An 18,773-nucleotide genomic window follows, 5' to 3' on the forward strand; every position below is an offset into this window, starting at 1 on the left:
TAGGTACTTACCGTGGCCTAGCGTGGGTACCTACACCAGATCGATTTTAAAGTCAAAACAGCGACTCCTTCCTTTCCATTTGGGTGGAGGTCAGAGCTGTAGCCGTTGAATTCTTGTTAGTGGATGCTTGTAGGTAAGATACATATGTACCTCTCAGCTGCTTAACGGTGGCGTTGTACAAAAGTGTTTACACAGCCTTCCCCGAGGCCCGGATTATTGGGTCTCTTAGTGGTACCCGTGGTCAGACATGGAAGGAAGTCATCTCGTGTTGACTGACGATCTGGATCCTTGTTTCTCTTTACGTATCTTACCTTATCATCCCAGCACATGGCGGCAAAATTGGGTGCAGTTTTTCTAGATTCTTCGAACAAACAACATGATGATGATGGCACACACGCGTCTACTCTACCACAAAGTTTAGCTAGGGTGATTGATGAATTCAGATTGGAGAACTCGCCCGCTAGACTCGCAATGGGAAAAGTCAACGATGGAAAGCGGGAGGGAGAATGGATGCATCACATGATCTCGTGTTTGTCACTCTGCTTCACCTAAAAATAACCTCCCAGCCCTTGTTGATTCCCCGCCGTCCGTCCCTGTTCGGAGTCCCCTAAGCACCCGCTATTCTCGGCAATCATGCACTAAACATGGTGCATGGCTCCATCAGCAGATTCTTGTGCTTGACAGTTGTGTCGACGGACGGGTCATGCCAATGGGGTCCTGAAGAGCTGTGAGCCATTCTGCTCATGTTATTTGCTGATATCCCTTTTCTTCTTTCTTCTTTCTTCTTTTTGTACTAAAAGACTCTTTTGTCAATCGTCTTCCACTGACTAAACCTCGTTCAGCACGTCATCCATAGGACTAACGTAAGCTGTCTAACTTGACGATGGCGTTTCAAATTAAAGCGCCCCGGTATTTTATTACCAGGCGTTTGCCAGTCTGTTTATTATTAACTCCCGATCAATGCAACGGCCCTCTCCCGTGTCACGTGGACCCATCTTCCACGACATCAAGACAGAGTGTTTGCGGGCGACGTTTGTCAAATACAACGGCTGACTGCAGACTCAAGTATCCATCTATCTGTCTGTTTGAGAACCGTTTGGTTACATAATACCCCGGGGCGGCTCCCTTGATACTTTCCTTCTGTTACCTCTTGTGTCATGAATTACTCGAAATGCCCCTCTTCAATGCAAGCCATATATGTACACTCGTTTTCTGGGTGACTCCAGGCCACATCGAGGAGTGCTGGTATTATCTCGTCACTCTTTCAATTCTGGTTCATCTTCCGTGCTGCAATGTTCTTACAGCTAGTAACTTATGTTTCTATGTATACTTAGGTACCCCTAAGGTCTTGACTTAAAAGTAATGGAGACCATAGGAGATACCTAGGTATTCAATCATATATGATGTTCATCAACCTGCAGGTGAATAGACGAATCAAAGCCCTCCAATATCGCCAATGTTTGCCTTTTTCAAGCCAGTGAACGGCCAGCGGGAGGCTCGCAGCCGCACGTGAATCAGACCCGTTGGTTCGCCCTGCCTTTGGGAGATCCAATCCAATGGTGACTGCCTGTCCAATCTTCCATGCTCGAGCTCGGCCTGAGGAGAAAGTGCCCTGATAGCTGGGAGCTCTTTCCAACAAACTCTTATATATTGCTTCACCAACCACTTTTGGGGTTTCTCCTCTTCATCCGTATCAGAATCAAGATCAGCTCTTGAGCCAGCGAATTATCAACATGAGCATGAACATGAGAATGAGCGTGAGCATGAACAAGACGCAGTAAGCAAGAATTATTATAATCCAATTGAGCCCCAAGCCACCACTTATACTCACCTATTCGCAGGAAACAAGATGTATGGCCCCCTTCTTGCTTATTGGAAAGTCTTTCCTTGGTACTCCGAAGAGAACTACCTTACCAAAAGAACGCATGGATTGCAAGTCGTGCAAACTCTTCAGCGGACTGACACTGGTCCCAGGGCCTTGAGATGCCAGTGAGCGACACCCAATGCGTGTACGTGCCTCAAGAGGAATACCAGAGCCTCCTTGCGATTGCCCACCAGTATGGTATGTAATTACAACACAGCCTACACTGGCAATCTCTGACACTTGCCTGTGATCAGTCTACCTACGTCAGAATCTCATCGCACAAGGGCTGAACGAAGCAACCGTGGATGTACGTTACCAGCTCACATCCGTCTACCAACCTCTAAACTTTCTGTAGTCTCTCTGCCTTCAGAAGCCAGCTGGAGATGAGCCTCCCTATGCCTCTGAACAGTTTGAACCATCGCCACCGGCACCACTCACTTACAAAGAACAAGCATCTACTTTCCCAGTTCAATCGAACAACGCTTCGGGCTGCCTTGCTGAAGACCAGGGGTTTCGTCTGAACAGGAATTGGCAGCCCAATGCGTCTTATCGACCCTCGATCTATCCAGGTGGATCGATAAACCAGAAACGGCCTGGGTATTTCCACGACAACAAAAGACCGGAGATCAAGGAGTGGTTCGAGCGCTCTGCGCAGAGGTCAGTCCTCCTCCTCAATGTACCTGATGGCATCACACATGGAGATGTTGCTGCGGTTATTCGAGGAGGTCCCGTTCTGGAGATCTTTCTTCGGAACAAAGACAACACTGCCACGGTATCCTTTTTGCACGAGGCTGATGCCTGTGCGTTTATTGAGAACTGTCGTGCAGCGGGTTTGTACATCAAAGACCGGAAGGTAAGTAGGTTTGCTAAAGGAGCCGGTGTTATTCTTATACGCTATCGCAGATACATACCAAATGGTCTGATTACCAGTTCACCCTGAGTGGCCAGGTTGCCCATCATATTCGCAAGGGTGGCTCTCGTAACTTCGTCATCCGCAAGCGGGACCCCAACCTCACCATTCAGGCTATCCGCGATGATCTGGAACACATTCACAATCTTCATGTGATCAGCATCGAGTTTGAGAAGGACAGCTGTTTCATCAGCACCAATGCGGTCCATGGCGCTATCTATGCTCGAACTTGTCTCCAGAGCCGAGTGTAAGTCAGGCTCTGTCTCATGTTGAAGACCAGTCAGCTGTCCAGACAGTGCTAATTGGCAACTTATCCAGAGAGTACAGGGCTTCTCGTATTGAATGGTATGCCGATGAATGTGCACAGCCGTTTCAGACAATATCATCTGAATTTCACGCTCCCGTCCCTGATGTAAAGCCGCAGAGAAGTGTCATTCCCGCCCATCCATCACGCAAGGAACTCATGGGAAACCGTTTCCAGCTGTTGGATCTTTCTGATAGTGAGGGAAGTAATGGGGATGATTCATCTGATAGCTCTTTCTGAGTTACCTGAGGGCACAGCTTCTTCGATTCTTCGATCTAGTATGATCAGGGCATCAATTTGCTGTGACGCTAATGATCTGTTTATTGGTGTGGGTTTTGCTTCAATCCTCTGTGTGAGAGAGGTCTAATCATATAGTTTGCAGTGGGGTTGGTCTGGCTGTGGATTTCAGATCCTCGGTTTCTTTATTGGCTCTGCGATTGTTTTTCGAAAGCAATGTCTTCAACGTCGACTCTAAGGCAGATTGGTGTCGAAAGTGTTAGACAGGGACGGGAAGACCATAATACCGGTATGGTTGTGAGAGGACATCAATCTAATACACGAAAGGATTGATATGACAGGTCGTTTTACAACGTTTAATAGTCTGACGATGAAATTAGCTCTTCGACTGTGCAGCAGCTCAAATAACAGAATGGACCCTTCCCTTTGTCCATATCACCATAACTGCGACCCATAGATGAATGATAAGCGTTCAGTATATACAATATAGAGAGAATTTGACGTCTCCAATATGGATCGAGGATGAGAGCCGATCTGATGGGCAAAGGCCTGTGGGGAACTGCCTTGGTTATCGAACACGGCCATGGCATACAACCCGCACTGCATGCGCTGGTTTCGAGTTCTCAGTTCATGTGTCTCTCAGGGCTCCTCGGACTCATATAAATATGCCAGCAGGTTCAATACTTTTGTTACCGAGTAGATCTCCAGGAGTTGTCCTCTTGGTGTTTGTTTTCATGTCTCCAGGTAGAAGATGGCCACATCGCAACATTATAGACGCAGAGTCGCATTATAAAATTCCAAAACGACGTAACAAGGATAGAAATAATCTATGTAAAAGATTACCAAAAAAAATGCGCGCGGATGACGTTCATCTTTGGTAGGTCGATCGAGCCTCAGTTCTGTCCGGACGATCAGGTTCTTGTCGCTCATGCCACTAAGCACTGCTTTAACCACTTGACCAGTCCATCGAATTCCGTCGTTGTTGAAATCAGGACGAGAGTTTATGATACATAAAGGCCCACGGGTTTATTGGGACCTCATTGGTTGTTCCATGGCGTACGAGTGATGATAGGTACCTTTAGTTGTTGGCAGCTGGCTCGCACTGCCAGGCAAGTGGCAGAGATAACAGACAGCAATAAGGGGCAGATTCTATGGTCGAGAGTGGTGAGGGCGCCTGCTAAAAGGCAAGGAAAGATACACCTGATGATCGTTGAATCTATTGCTTTTGTTTTGTTTTGTTTTCTTTTCTTTTCTTTTGTTAACACAGACCTGCAACTGTCTTGGATTCTATTTACCCCTGAAATCAGGCATCTTCTCTATCAAAACTAGGACTTCTACTGGCCCATTTTGATCATCATAACGGGCCGGCCTAATAAACAGACAGTAGATCAATTTTGGGAACAAGCGATTCGCTGCGGTTAGTGAGCCCTTGAGCCGTCAAACAGAACTACTTGAGTATCTAACTACCTGGCAGTGGTATGCCGGCTTTGCATTTGTGACTTTCGAATCCATGCTGGAGTTCTCTAAAGCCAAGACTAAAACGAGAGAAAAGCGACCTGAGATGACACACGCCTTGGCAAATGTCCCAAGTACCTACGGGGCTCAAGAGGAGGAAGCCTCACCAAGTTCCCAACGGACTGGTTGGAGGCCTGATTCTACCTCATTCAACGCGACGCAGCGGCAGTATGGTCAACTAAAGCATCCACCATGGCTGCTTCTGGTATTCAATACTACTCGTACATACGCACATACGGACCAGGGTCATAAGAGGATATCAAGGAGCACATCAAGATCCATCGGTCAAATCAGCAAAGTCTCATCATGAGTCTTCAAAGGATGCGAAAGAGCAGCCGCCCGCACGGCATGAATCATCACCATAAACATCTCAAGTCGGATAACAGTTCAGGCCGAACAAAGTGACGATAACGATCGCTTGGCAATTGGATACAACGCTAGCTCATAGTTTACCAAACCTATAGATCCCACACAAGGCTCCATTGCGATGCTCCCCCGTTCTTATAATTAACAAGTAGTACACATAAAAATCACTTCTCCCCAGGTTCCTCAATGGTTAGCATTCTTGGTAACAGACTGTAAGTAGTCCAGCAAAAACGTGCGTTCGGCTGGCGAGATAGGCGTCTGACTACCGCGACGAGAGGGCGGGCCGGCAGGGTCGTCCGCTCCAGAGGCTAGGGAAGCAAGACGAGACCTAGGCGTTCCAGCAATGACCTCTTTGCCCTTAGCTGCCTCCAAACTAGCAGGGGATGGCTGCTTGCCAAAGAGTGACAGCAGTTCTCTCTTCTGAGCGGGACCAGACTCGCGACGACGATTCATAGCAGGGAATGCTTGTGCAATGCTGGGGCTAATACCAGCACCTGCAGGCTGCAGGTGGCTAGACATTCCACTTGGCGAGGCAAGTGAAGTCTGAGGAGATGCGGATGCTCCATTGATGCCAAATAATTGTTCGCCCTGGCCTCGCTGAAGAATACGGATGGGCTGAGTAGGTTGCGAGGCAGCCGGTGCATGTGCTTGGATACCATATTGTTGCGAATAATCCGCTCTCCCTTGAGATCCAGGTGTACCGTTTTGAGTAGGTCGTTGCTGTAGGGATAGGCCATCCATGGACGGGAGCGGGTTGGGATCTACTGGGGCTTGTTGGGGAATGTTCGCCCTGAAATTGTCCCCGCCAACTGAACGCAGAAGTTCACTCATCATACCGCCAGGAGCAGGCTGCCCAGCGGGCTGAGGTCCTTGCGCAGGAGGCTGATTCTGGTCGTCCTTGCGAAACATGCCTAACAGAGCAGAGCGGTGGTTGTCGGGAGGAGGCCCAACCTTTGAGCCTGGCAGCTCCTTAGGACTTGGTCCTGAGCGGTCTTGACCTCCCACAGGGCCGGCCGCATGAGGGACTTGCTGAGGAATTCGTTGCGCTTGTGCTCCACCTAGGTTACTATACACAGATCCCTGGCTCTGTGCAGGGAAGCCAGGAGGGAACGGGACTTGTTGAGGCTTCTGCTGTACCTGTGGCGCGGTATTACCGCCCTTGAAAGCATTCAGGAGGGCCATGGACTGGCCGTTCATAGGTTGTGGTCTCGGCTGCCCAGGTCCATTGAGAGATTGCTGAGGCATCTGGCCGTGGTAGCCATATTGCGCTTGCTGCTGAGTAAGGAACTGGCCGGGCACAGGGTTGTGGGTGGGTTGGTTAACGTCCTGGAATACACTCCTGTTGAAAACAGCTCTTTCTACCTGGGGGGGCAATGGTTGAGGATGCACCAGAGGAGCCTGGTTGCTCTTATACTGACCCTCCTGGATGGAGTATTGCTGATTATATAGCTGGGGATTGCCAGCCTGCTGTCCAAGTCCCATACCCCAGTGAGCGCCTTGATTAGGCGCGTACGGGAATGGGGGCGGTGGCTGCTGAGTATTTGTGGATGGCATCTGGTGAATATTATGATGGTGCGGCGTATGAGGTTCGGGAGCATTGGTAACTGTGTGATCAAGAGGAGTCTGAGGATAGTGAGCACCAGCTGGCGGCGGCATGGCGCTGGTAGGACCGCCTTTGGCTTGGAGGATAGAAAGCAATGCACTTCCTTTATCCTGTGGAGCCGGAGCCGGAGCAGAAACACCTTGTAGTCCTTGAGTGGGAGGTTGCACCTTCAATAATCGCTGTAACTCCTGTGTCGCACCTGCGAGCGTCTCTATCGCGGGGCCTTGATCCGTAGTTTCGGCGCCAGTATCGTTCCATGCTTCGTCCTCGTATTGGGCTTCGCTGATAGGTCCATAACCCTGCGAGCTGTTTGCCGCTCTCCTTGCTTCAATCTTCTTCTGCGCCATAACCCATTTCTTCAGCGGCACTAAGAACGGTGCCACCATATAAAACTTGTTGGCATTAGGTGCAGTGTTGGCATCGTTCGCTTGGCCATTCTTGCGGCGGAAGGCTGGTAGCTCCGATAGCTTGTACCACTGGATTTTACTGATTTCTTTCCTTGTCTTGGGTTCAAATACGGTGTCCATTGGAACATCTCGAAAGACGTAAAGCCTCATGTGCTGTTCGCGCATCGAGATTTCAATGTACTTTGGCTTATGTTCGGTGGGTACCAGGCCAGCAGCTCGGAGGTCCAAGCCGGTCTCTTCATATACCTCACGAACGGCACAATCCAGGTCATCTTCGTCCTTGTTGATCTTTCCTCGTGGGAAACTCCAGTTGGCTCCCTTCTTCCATCCCTTGACCAGGACTGTCGAATCCATGGCCTCGTTCAGCATGATAGCACCTCGTACAGGAACACGAGTCTTGTATTCCAAAAACTCCTCAAAAGCTTTGGTATGATTCTCGACAGAAAAGTTGGCCAATAAGGGGCAATGCTGGAAGATTCGTAGACAAAAAGTTCGCAGGGTCATGGACGGCAGGGTCGGGTCAAGTGGACGGATGAAATCCTCGTAGAACCACTGAGCTTCTTCGACCTGGAAGCATATTCGAGCGACGGAGGAGAGATCCTCCTGGGGGAGGTTGATGATGAAGCGGACGCAGAGGTCGTCCAGCCCTAGGTTGGTTGCGTTAGTCCTTGCTCGCAACCGCGCAGCACCCACCAACACATACAATCCTCTAACTGCATTTGTGATCCAGACATGGTGGCGATGTTGGAACCACACGGCTCATGCTATGGTAGAATGTATTAATATTCGGTTGTTGTTTTTCTCTTATGATTGTTGACGCCTTTTCAAGACTTTGCGAGACGATAATGCGATCGTAGCTGCGAAGGCAAGCTGACCATGATTGAAGTGCGACAGCCAAGATAATGCAGATGAACGACTGCGACAAGCGAAAAGACGCGAGCGGTGGTCGAAGAGGGAGAGGAAAGCTAGATCACACGAGAAGGTATTGATAGTGGAGAACGCTGTACGAAGTGAATGTGAACGAGTCTCAGTAGAATGCAACGTCTCTTTGACACGCGGGGTCGAGGCGGCAGTGCAAAGGCCGAGATGGTGGAATCCGGATATGATTTGTTGTTGGTGTTGTTGTCAGGTTTGGACTGATAGCATTGGATCGCAATGAGACCAGCGAGGTCAAAGACCCAATTCTCATTCGCGCCTTAAGTACCTTGCCTTTGGCTGGGCTGCCCGCTTTTAGGTAGGTCCAGTGCTTCGTGAGATGGAGCCCGGGCGGGCAGGGCAGTCTCCAATTCAGAAGCAGCTAGCTAGGTAGTTACCTTACCTACCTTAGCTGCTGAGCCACAATTGCTGTTACGCGCCACAGGTTAGTCCAATCGACGTGGCGGTGCAATACCGCTCATGATCGTCCAACTCAATTTCTCCAACAGGTTCCCTCCCTTGTAGAGTTGCATGGACGTTTCAGAGGTACATAGGTACATATGTATGTAATGCTCAATCGCCACTGGAAAATATGCCAGCGCATGTGCATGATCGGCAATACAGCAGTGGTTTAACCGGTTTTGTTCAGCTAAAGTCTACGCATCAATGCTTCTAGACTGCAGGGGCTGGCTTGCTGCAGTTCTGTAGGTTCCAGAAGTTCGGGTGGCCGCCAATATTACATCATCGGTCACAGCACCGACTGGGCTCCCTCACCATGGACAGACATCATAAATACTCGAAAACAGGTTAATTGACTGACCAGCCGCACAGTAAAGTCATTACAACCGCAAAGAGTGGCCATTCTATCGGGACCTTGTCTTCCCCTTATTTAATAAGAGAAGCACCCTCTTATTGTCTTGGCTCGCTCAATCTTCGTCTCGGAATTTCAAGCAGTGACATACATGTCGGTGGAGTGGTCTTGTCTTTGATCATACTCCCGCCTCAGCCAAGCTCATCGCTTCAGCAATACTAAGAAGACCAACGCCCTCGTCCCCGGCCCCGCAACGACTTCTTTAAGCGAAGTGCTGCTCTTGCTATAAAGCATGGCATCACTTGTCGCAAAGCTCGTCACCAAGAAGATCTTGGGAGAGACTGTCCAGAACAAATTTGGAACTGAGGTACGAACATCAACTAAACCTGTAGTTCGTTTAGACCCCATCAAACTAACACATCATTCACAGGATCCCTACTTTGAGCATGTCCCAGCTACTCGCCTAGATGGAACGCCTACTGGCAAAGTTAAAAAGCGAAAGAAGGCTCTTCCTCCTGGCATTTCCGAAAACGATGGCAAAGTCCTGACCAAGGTCAAGCGCCGAGCTTACCGTCTCGATCTGGCTCTGTTCAGCTGCTGCGGCATCCGATTTGGCTGGGGCAGCGTTTTGGGGTTAATCCCTGCGTAAGTTTGATCCCTAAACCCAACACGGACGGGTTTCCATCGAAGCAAGCTAACATGGACTTAATAGAATTGGAGACGTTTTGGATACGTTGCTTGCCCTTATGGTTATGAGGAGCTGCATGAAGATCGATGGTGGGCTGCCAACCTCTGTCAAGTCCAGGATGATATTCAATATCATCATCGACTTTGTGATTGGAATTGTGCCCTTTGCTGGAGACATAGCCGACGCGGCCTTCAAAGCCAATACTCGCAATGCTGCACTTCTTGAGCAACACTTGCGTGAGGAAGGACGCAAGAACCTCAAGAAGAGCGGATTGCCAGTGCCAGCCATTGACCCCAGCGATCCTGCACAATTCGATCGACTTCAAGCCCAGGATCCACCAGAGTATGTGTCAAATCCACCATCGCGAAATCCCTCCATGTCGGAGGGTCGTCGACACAGCCGCAGCCGCAGCCGCAGCCGTGATGATCGTCCCATCGAGCCAGCACCGGCACGAGTCCGCGAGAGCCGCGGATTCTTTAGTCGTAGTCGAGCTCAACCACATGATATTGAAACAGGTGAAGCTGAGCGTGGGTCCCGAAGCCAAAGACCACAGCGACGAGATAGAGACCGACGCTAAAATCGGCAATTCGGATTTACGTGGACGGCGAGGGAAATGGACAGACCACGCTGACGGGAGGGCGGGCCCTTATAGGGTGATGATATTTGGTAATGCTTGTATGATCGGAAGATGGAGACGTGTTTCGTTGTTATGTTGTCTAGGTATGAAATAATGTTCAGTATGGATACTTTACCTGTTGCTTGCCTTGCCTTACGAATTTACAATGCGCCATGACACTCACTGATTGATAAAGTGGGTGCAGTCGCGCGTGGGTCGTAATCCTCGAATTAAATTAGAGAATATGATCTGATAACTTCACTTGGCATTTTCATCGACCAAGCAACTAACTGTCTCAAGTGGAACCGTGACATGGAGAGATGAACACTTAGGTAGGTTATATCGAAGCCTCCGATCTAGGACTCTACATAATACGTAAAGGGGTTTCAGTTTGAATGCTGTCCCACCTTGGCCTGGCCCAAAGCTGATCTGAATTTAGTTGCAACTTTAGAGACCTCGTAGGAGGCGTTCCATCCCCGGGCCCATCACGTCAGCTTCAGGGCCCAGGACGGAACGCGGTGTAACCCCAGGAACGCGGTTCTCACCCTGGGAGTGAAGTTGGTTTACAGGGAAAGTTCGTACATAGCAGTTCAATGGCGCTTGTTGCTGTCGCAGAAAAGATTCAATGGCCATCATTTTGCATAAATCTGATCTCAGTGCACGGTAGGACCTCATCATGACTTCTCCCACCAGGCATACCGACCTTGTAGATCTTGGGTACGGATAGTTTCATCTCATGACTTCTGTTCCGCCTCCACCACTATCATGCCGTGGCCACAGCCCATTTCGCATACATTGGCCCAACGACGAGAACAAGGGAGGCCACCTCATCAATGGATCTTCACGCCAAAGTGTGCTGATTGATAAAAGATACCCATGACGTTAATCCTGACAAAGTCTGAATCATCACTCCCTGCGACAAAGCAGGTACCGTGCAGGGACAGTGGAGCAATTGAGAGAAACACGAAGCATAGCACTCGAACCATACCAAACAAGAACGTGAATCTGCCTAAAACGCGAATCTACGCGTCTCACTTGCTTGATTCATCCTGGTGGCTGGATATTCTCATAGTACCAGCTCCAGCACTAGCGCCTTGGATGCTGCCAGTAGCAGTCCGAATGGCGCCGAAAAGGCCCTGGTTCACCCAGTGACGCGCAGCGGCCCCCCTGCCCTGATGCTGTAAAAGTATGTAAGGTACTTTAAGAATGGCCCGCTATTTGTATTGCCCAGCGCGACCTGACGCGCTTTAGCTCCACGTGACAGCGCATCAAGACTTATACAAAAGCCCGTCGCCTTCGTCCCGTTCTTTACTTTGGACCAGACCATCACCACCGCAACCCACAATACCTCATCCTCAAGAGACTCACACACATACAAAGCCTTTGTCTTGATTCTGTATTGCTCTGATCAACCTAATTGTACTCTTTTCCCCCAGAAACTCACTCTCACAATACAATGGCTGCGCAAATCACGCCTTCGAAGCAGGTATGTGACTGACCTCCCAAAGCGCACGCAGCTGCACATACCTACCAAAGCCAATCCGTTGCTAATACGCTCATAGGCTGCTTCCGCTATTGAGAACTTCAACATGGAGTCTCCCGTCAAGAAGCTCGACTTCGGCGCCGCCAACAAGGAGAACGAGCCTTTGACCAAGTCCCTCGATACAACCGACCTCAACACAAAGATTGTCGAAGAGCCCAAGAAGGAGGAGAACAAGGCTGCTGTTGCCCTTGGCATCAAGCCTGAGGAGGTCGATGAGCCTCTGCTTCAGGAGAACCCCCAACGTTTCGTTCTCTTTCCCATTAAGTACCATGAGGTATGTGACGCGTTTTGACGCGTAAAGTGGCCACCCCACACACGACCCATGCTAACAGCCCATCATAGATTTGGCAAATGTACAAGAAGGCTGAGGCTTCCTTCTGGACTGCCGAGGAGATTGATCTCTCCAAGGATCTCCACGACTGGAACAACCGCCTAACTGCTGATGAGCAGTTCTTTGTCTCTCACATCCTTGCTTTCTTCGCTGCCTCTGATGGTATCGTCAACGAGAACCTCGTCGAGCGATTCAGTGGCGAGGTCCAGATCCCTGAGGCTCGTTGCTTCTACGGCTTCCAGATCATGATGGAGAACATTCATTCCGAGACCTACTCCCTCCTCATTGACACATACATCAAGGAGCCCGCCCAGCGAACCTATCTCTTCAACGCCATTGAGACCATTCCCTGCATCCGAAAGAAGGCTGACTGGGCCATCCGATGGATCCAGGATAAGGACTCCTCCTTTGCCCAGCGTCTCGTTGCCTTTGCTGCTGTTGAGGGTATCTTCTTCAGTGGTGCCTTCGCCTCTATCTTCTGGCTCAAGAAGCGTGGTCTCATGCCTGGTCTGACTTTCTCCAACGAGCTCATCTCTCGTGACGAAGGTCTTCACACTGACTTTGCCTGCCTCCTCCACTCTCACCTCAAGGGTCGTGCCAGTAAGCAGATGATCCAGGATATCATCACTGATGCCGTCATCATTGAGCAGGAGTTCCTCACCGAAGCTCTTCCCTGTGCCCTCCTCGGCATGAACTCTGACCTCATGAAGCAGTACATTGAGTTCGTCGCTGATCGTCTCCTTGTCGCTCTTGGCAACGAGAAGGTCTACAAGGCCACCAACCCCTTCGACTTCATGGAGAACATCTCCCTTGGTGGCAAGACCAACTTCTTCGAGAAGCGTGTTGCCGACTACCAGAAGGCTGGTGTCCTCCACAGTGCCACTAAGAAGACTGAGGAGGACGAGTCCCCCAAGGGTGAGAACGGCGGTGACTTCACTTTTGACGAGGATTTCTGAGCGTCTCGCCTTGTTGTTTCTCTCTTTGGCCTGGGCACTTGCTTGTTGGCACGCGCACATGTGAACATATACCCTATTTTACTTCTTGTTTGTACATCTGAATGGGGCCTCGGGGCGGCGATGCTTGGTTAATACTACGGTTGGCGAGGTCGCAATCTTAATTTGGATCCGGAAGCTGACTTTGCACGGATCGACACGGCGTTTGGGGATCTGGACTCAGGGTGGATGAAAATAGCATTGATGGCTTGATCGTATTTATGGATGACGATATTACTTTACCACTCTCGTAGATAGAGATGAATTGATTAGATTAGTATACTCCTTCATCGTTGCCTGTGATGTGTATACTTCTCTCTTTGTCTGCCCTTAATCCTCTACCCGTGGTTGAAGCTTATGGCAATGGTCATGATAGACTCGGCTGCGTATTGGTGTCGTGTAGCGAAGACAGATTTGAGAACGTAAGAAGTCCACAAAGTAGCATCTCTCGAATAAAGGCTCCATTTAAGAATGCTGCTCTTTTCAAATGTCATCTGCTATAAGCTTCATTCCGTGATCATCAACCCTCACATCCACAAATATACATCGAGTCTATCAGAAGCGATTAAAACAACTCGTCGAGCTCCGATACCTTATTTCTTGCCCTTCTTCTTCTTCTTTCCACCTCCACCCCCTTGCGCCGCCTGCGGTGTCGGCGTAGCAGCTTGTGACTCCTCCATAGGGGTTGTACCATCGCCATCTGCCATTGTCACCTCGGGTACGTCGGCCACCGCAGCCATACTTCTTCCTAGCCGGCCCAGAGAAGCATGTATCAAACGAGTGACCTCTTGCGCCTTGGTGGTGCGGTACTTGATGGTCGCGCCGCTGATGGGATCATAGGCCTTGAGAACGAGAGCGCCGCGTGGGGGCTTGGTGACGGGTGTGTCGCCATCTGCATCGGGTCGCGTAGGGCCAGGCTTGAGCTTGTATGTTGTGGTGATGAGAGTCTACAGTTTTATAATTAGTTTGAGGTTGAGCGGTCGGCGCATGGACGTACAGTGGCAGGACGGGCCTCTAGGAGAGCCACAGACTGGTCAAGCCATTCCTGACTTGTCTTCAAATACACCATGTCGTCAAGAGTTGTATTATGTCGTCGGTCGCGATGTCGAAGGTGATGTCGTGTGCTGACCCGTTTTGGCTTAAGAATGATCGTAGGCAAAGCTATGCTTCTGCCTCCGCCTACAAATAAAGGTACCCTGAGAATCCTGCTCGCTTATTTGATTGTCAATGGCAAAAAGGGTCCCAACAGGACGCTCGTAGATGCAATGTCGTTCGCGGTCTTAAAGTTGAAAGTTGAATGAGGTTGGATTTAGAAGGTGGATATTCTTATGGTGGGGCTCAATGAGGGGCCGGAGCGGCTGAGCGCCACAACACCACGGCATAACTGCCCAGTGTCATTTACTTGGTTTTGAAAATCCTCATGTAGTGCCTGATATAAATTCGTAATTTCATGTCATATAAACGAGACTGTTTTGATACTTGAGACTCACCATCTTGATATTACAGTAACTCAGTCAAGCATGATTGCCATATATAGAGCCATTACACAGCACTTCAATAACAAGTTGATTGACTAGGCGAGACATCAAAGTGAATACGAATTAGTTCTCAATAGACATGTTCAGCGGCACCAGGCTGTAGGAAGAGGGAGGACAGAAAAGTCAGGACTTTGATCCTAAGTGATGCCTACCGACCTTGCCTACTAACCTACCTAGGTACCTGATAAAAAGACTTGGGTAACTTGATACAAGTGTATGATAGGTAAATTTAGGAAGAATACATTTTGCAGAGTTTATTTTAATACCCTATATCAAGGGCTGATGTTTTCTTGCTCTCCACGGATACCTAATGTAGGTACCTACTATAGTTAGGTAGGCAGGCAGCAATCAGGCCCTGGCGATCCAATCATTTATCTACATCTCACAACTCGGGCCAGGCCATATAAAAGGCAACCTCCACATTATAAATATCACCTCGTTCTTCTGAAATCAACACAAATATTCATGTTTGATTCCATCAAGCCAACATGATACACCAGCCTAAACAGAGAACGGTTGCACATCTCAATGGTAAGTCACCCTCTTTGCCAACGCCATGGACGAGACGAGATCCCTGCTTTCCACAGAAACGTGTTGCACGGGATGTAAATACTACGAGGATGTACTAAGAAGGTAGGTCTACATATTATAGACTCATTGGACTTGCCACTAAACCATCTCCCTTTTAGAATTAGCGATACCTGTTGAGATCATGCATCTCATAACATATGAGATCTCGTTACTAAAGGAGCCTTTCAAAGACCTGCTCTACTTGGCACTGGCCTGCAAAAGTCTCAAAGCGGCTGTCCTCCCACGTCTGTACGACAAGGATGTAAAGGACGCGCTCAAACTCGATCACCAACAGCCTCTGGCTCTTCAATGGGCGAGCTGGTTTGGTGTCCTCGATGCAGCAAAAGGCTCACTGGAAGCTCTAGAACGGACCGGTACAAATGTTGGGGACAAGATCAACCAGCCCTTCCGAAATGATCTTCTTTACGCCCTGAGATACAAGACCGTCCAGAGGATGGGTCCTTCAGGCCCAGCCTATGGGCATTTGCATTGGGGAAGCCGGAGTGGCCTCTTGCACCTAGCCTGCCTGCGTGGGAACACGGCAATTGCCACATTACTATTGGACAATGGTTTCAACCCAAATGCCCCAGATGGGAAGAGGCTGCCTCCTCTGGCATACGCACTAAATGAAGATGTGGTAAGTGTTGCAGACGTCTCGGGTTGACAACCTTCAGGGATCCCATCCCTTGGCAAGCTACCTAAACTAACTGACACGTCAGGCCAAACTGCTCATCAGCAGAGGAGCGGACGTCAATGCCACATACGACACGGACGAAACGGCTTTATGCCATCTCGTTTCTTGGGGACCAATGGACGACTGCGACTGGAGTAAAGAAACCAACATGTCCAAGAGTAAGGGTGCTCTGAATGCTCTGGACACTCGTCACAATCACTTCAGCACTATTCGTTATCTTGTCCAACATGCCAACGCAGATATATACGCAAATTCCATAATAAACACCAGTCCCCTACTTTCTGCCATAAACAAGCGATACGTCGAAGCTGTCCAGCTTCTTCTAGAAGCGGGTGCTTCGCCAAATCCGATCAACAGCAAGTCAGGTCAGAAGAGATTATTGCTAGCAGATGCACTCAAGCGGAACCAGAACCACGAAGTTGTCAAGATGTTACTAGAAGCTGGAGCTGAAGCTGATTTCGATACAATGCCACAAGGTGACCTGTCGCAGTCGCAGGGCGAAGCGCTTCCCATCATGAACCTGATAACGTCACTGAACAATCCATTATATGCACAGGCAGAGATTGACATGGCCAGACTTGTCTGTAAGAAGATAAGACACTTTAATAAGGTCATTGCTGGGCATACGCCGTTGTGGTACTACGTTAGAAAGGGAAGAGGGGATATTGGTCAGGTCTTGATAGAGCATGGAGCATGCCCCAAGTTGGCAAATGTGGAAGTCCGCGAAGATACGGTTCCGAGGCTAATCGCACTCGAGTAGTATAGAATTAGTGTAAGGTAACCATCAACGATTCTGCCTTGGTTCCTTCTCTTTCTCCTTTTTCTCATAAATGGCTTGAAGTTTGTGTTACATCATCGCAAATTCGATCGTTCGCAAGGCCGTGTTAGCCCCTGAGTATTTCAGCGAGGGGAACAATTACACGAATAATGCCCATACACTAGTTAGAAATCATACCATAAGTGAAAGCTTGTCTGGCTAGCCCATTGCTGAACAGGCAGTTCTTGTGTGACTTTCATTCTCATTAGATGTATTTCGTGTCACTATCTCTTCATCATGATATATCATAATGCAAGGGTGTCTGTCATTCACTCCAACTATTTTAACTGCTCAACGTCTGTCTCGTCTGCACGGCTCAGGCATGAGGATCGGGCAGCCAGAACAACAGCTCCTGGTCAGCCGTGGCGAAGAAGTTGTACCGAGGGTTGAAGGCTAGGACAGCTGCCTCTCTCTTATCAGGCAGAGTCCAGCTAGGCTCCAGGACTTTGTTATCGTTGGGAGCCGCCATAGTATCCCAGACCAGGACGTCCTTCTTGGAGCCACTCAGAACATAGCGCCCATCGGGAGCGAAACAGCACTCGCCGCTGCTCTCTATGTTTGAAAAATCTGACGATGTGCTAACACCCGATGCTGTTTCTCCCACAGCTAATCGTCGAGTCCCGCCGTTTGGCTTGTGAAGATATGCTTTCAGGGTGCCCTCGAAAGCGTCCAGGAGGAAGTGTCCATTACCACGAGTTCCAACAAGTAACGACTTTCCATCATTTGAGAACTCGAGTTTTGTCCATCCCTTGTTGAGGCATTGCGAATCTACTGTCCTGCACTGTTCAACGACATCAACCGTCGCAAAAGGAGCTTTGTCATAGTTTCGCGCATCGTAGAGTAGTACCGTGCCGCTACTCGTACAGGCGACGGCAAACACAGTTCCAGAGGGGTCGTATGCGGCGAGGTAGGGTGCTCGAAGAAATAGTTGACCTTGGCAGTTTTTTGTTTGAGTGTCCCAGAGGCGCATAGTATTATCGTGTGAGCATGAGATGAAGTTGTCGCTGCCCGGGTGAACAGCCAGTGAAGTTACAGGTCCCTCATGACCTTCAAAGTATCTGATGAATGAATTATCGTGTGTGGCAAGATATCGGATAGCGTCTGGAGACAAAGGTCGATCAGTATTGAATTCATCTTACAACATTCAAAAGTTTTGAATAAGCTACCGTTCTGTTTTGTGCTGGCATAGATTATGCTTGAAGCTGTGTGTGTGAATTTGGCTAGCTTCACTCCGTATTTTTTACTGACTAGGCTCTTGTCGTGTCTGCCCTCTTTGACGTGGTAGATCTGTATCGTCTCGTCGCTGGCCGAGGCCATGACGAGTTGGCCTTCGTCATCGTAGTCGAGGGACAGTACATGAGGCTGTGGACGACTGTCCTTGATATCATCACGTCGGAAGAGCTACATACAGCGTGAAACGTTTAGCCCGCCAATAAAGCGTACGTTAGATTATGTAGGTTTCATACCTTGGTAGGACGAAAGCTGCCTATGACATCGGATAGATTGGACACGGAGGCGGTGGTGCCGATGGTGCGGTGGATGTTGAGCGATGCGCCATTTGGTGTATTAGACCTATCTATGTCCATCGGCGTTGAGGACATTGTGGACAGAGAAGCGAGGAAATAGCTCGAGGAGCAATAGCGAAGTGATAACTGTGGTAGGTGTGGAACAAAGCACACGCGCTCGTGTTGAAAGAGTGTCGATTGTACGAGTCGCAAAGGGTCGCAGGCACTCTAGAGCCAGATCACTCCAGTCGCGATGATGGTAGAATTGAATATTTCTGTAAATAACAAGATTTAAGCAGTTGTGGTGGATGTTTTTGTTGGTGCCGATGTCTTGGTTACTCGACTTCTAGTTATCGTGTTTTGGCGATGGGAAGCTTTTGTCATGGAGCTCCCTGAGCTGGAGGGGTGTAATTTTGCGGGGTACGTCATAAGCCGCGAGGTACGTACCCTGACATGAGGTATTAACGTTGGATACGGGGAAACCGGCCACCCCTAGAAACTAGCCACCTTTAATAAAATACTAAGAATAAGATAGCATTAGGAACTT

At 49.3% G+C, this 18,773-nt stretch overlaps 7 protein-coding genes across 7 annotated transcripts; 4 read left to right on the forward strand and 3 right to left on the reverse strand.

The window, feature by feature from the left end:
* Window positions 1-1,733: 1,733 nt before the first annotated feature.
* Window positions 1,734-3,318, forward strand: FSUBG_13819 (RNA binding Nrd1; the record flags this gene model as incomplete). The annotated part of the gene is made up of 7 exons (XM_036678750.1): window positions 1,734-1,777; window positions 1,842-1,851; window positions 1,975-2,062; window positions 2,119-2,171; window positions 2,220-2,717; window positions 2,768-3,021; window positions 3,093-3,318. 7 exons carry the CDS (start codon window positions 1,734-1,736, stop codon window positions 3,316-3,318), a joined length of 1,173 nt encoding a protein of 390 aa, XP_036530711.1.
* Window positions 3,319-5,379: 2,061 nt separating this feature from the next.
* FSUBG_13820 (mRNA decapping complex subunit 2) lies at window positions 5,380-7,940 on the reverse strand (the record flags this gene model as incomplete). Its single annotated transcript, XM_036678752.1, has 2 exons — window positions 5,380-7,853; window positions 7,910-7,940. 2 exons carry the CDS (start codon window positions 7,938-7,940, stop codon window positions 5,380-5,382), a joined length of 2,505 nt encoding a protein of 834 aa, XP_036530712.1.
* Window positions 7,941-9,224: 1,284 nt separating this feature from the next.
* FSUBG_13821 (uncharacterized protein) lies at window positions 9,225-10,197 on the forward strand (the record flags this gene model as incomplete). Its single annotated transcript, XM_036678753.1, has 3 exons — window positions 9,225-9,299; window positions 9,363-9,577; window positions 9,645-10,197. The coding sequence occupies 3 exons, from the start codon at window positions 9,225-9,227 to the stop codon at window positions 10,195-10,197; spliced, it is 843 nt and encodes a 280-aa protein (XP_036530713.1).
* Window positions 10,198-11,692: 1,495 nt separating this feature from the next.
* Window positions 11,693-13,066, forward strand: FSUBG_13822 (small subunit of ribonucleotide reductase; the record flags this gene model as incomplete). The annotated part of the gene is made up of 3 exons (XM_036678754.1): window positions 11,693-11,722; window positions 11,799-12,053; window positions 12,122-13,066. The coding sequence occupies 3 exons, from the start codon at window positions 11,693-11,695 to the stop codon at window positions 13,064-13,066; spliced, it is 1,230 nt and encodes a 409-aa protein (XP_036530714.1).
* A 629-nt stretch (window positions 13,067-13,695) lies between these two features.
* On the reverse strand, window positions 13,696-14,595 carry FSUBG_13823 (WD repeat; the record flags this gene model as incomplete). Its single annotated transcript, XM_036678755.1, has 4 exons — window positions 13,696-14,049; window positions 14,100-14,240; window positions 14,505-14,531; window positions 14,593-14,595. 4 exons carry the CDS (start codon window positions 14,593-14,595, stop codon window positions 13,696-13,698), a joined length of 525 nt encoding a protein of 174 aa, XP_036530715.1.
* A 533-nt stretch (window positions 14,596-15,128) lies between these two features.
* On the forward strand, window positions 15,129-16,664 carry FSUBG_13824 (uncharacterized protein; the record flags this gene model as incomplete). The annotated part of the gene is made up of 3 exons (XM_036678756.1): window positions 15,129-15,171; window positions 15,330-15,847; window positions 15,930-16,664. The coding sequence occupies 3 exons, from the start codon at window positions 15,129-15,131 to the stop codon at window positions 16,662-16,664; spliced, it is 1,296 nt and encodes a 431-aa protein (XP_036530716.1).
* Window positions 16,665-17,037: 373 nt separating this feature from the next.
* On the reverse strand, window positions 17,038-18,322 carry FSUBG_13825 (histone methyltransferase; the record flags this gene model as incomplete). Its single annotated transcript, XM_036678757.1, has 3 exons — window positions 17,038-17,822; window positions 17,861-18,122; window positions 18,188-18,322. The coding sequence occupies 3 exons, from the start codon at window positions 18,320-18,322 to the stop codon at window positions 17,038-17,040; spliced, it is 1,182 nt and encodes a 393-aa protein (XP_036530717.1).
* Window positions 18,323-18,773: the final 451 nt, after the last annotated feature.

The sequence above is a fragment of the Fusarium subglutinans genome (genome assembly GCF_013396075.1).
Source record: "Fusarium subglutinans strain NRRL 66333 chromosome Unknown NRRL66333_c0000403, whole genome shotgun sequence".
In the NCBI taxonomy this organism is placed as follows: domain Eukaryota; kingdom Fungi; phylum Ascomycota; class Sordariomycetes; order Hypocreales; family Nectriaceae; genus Fusarium; species Fusarium subglutinans.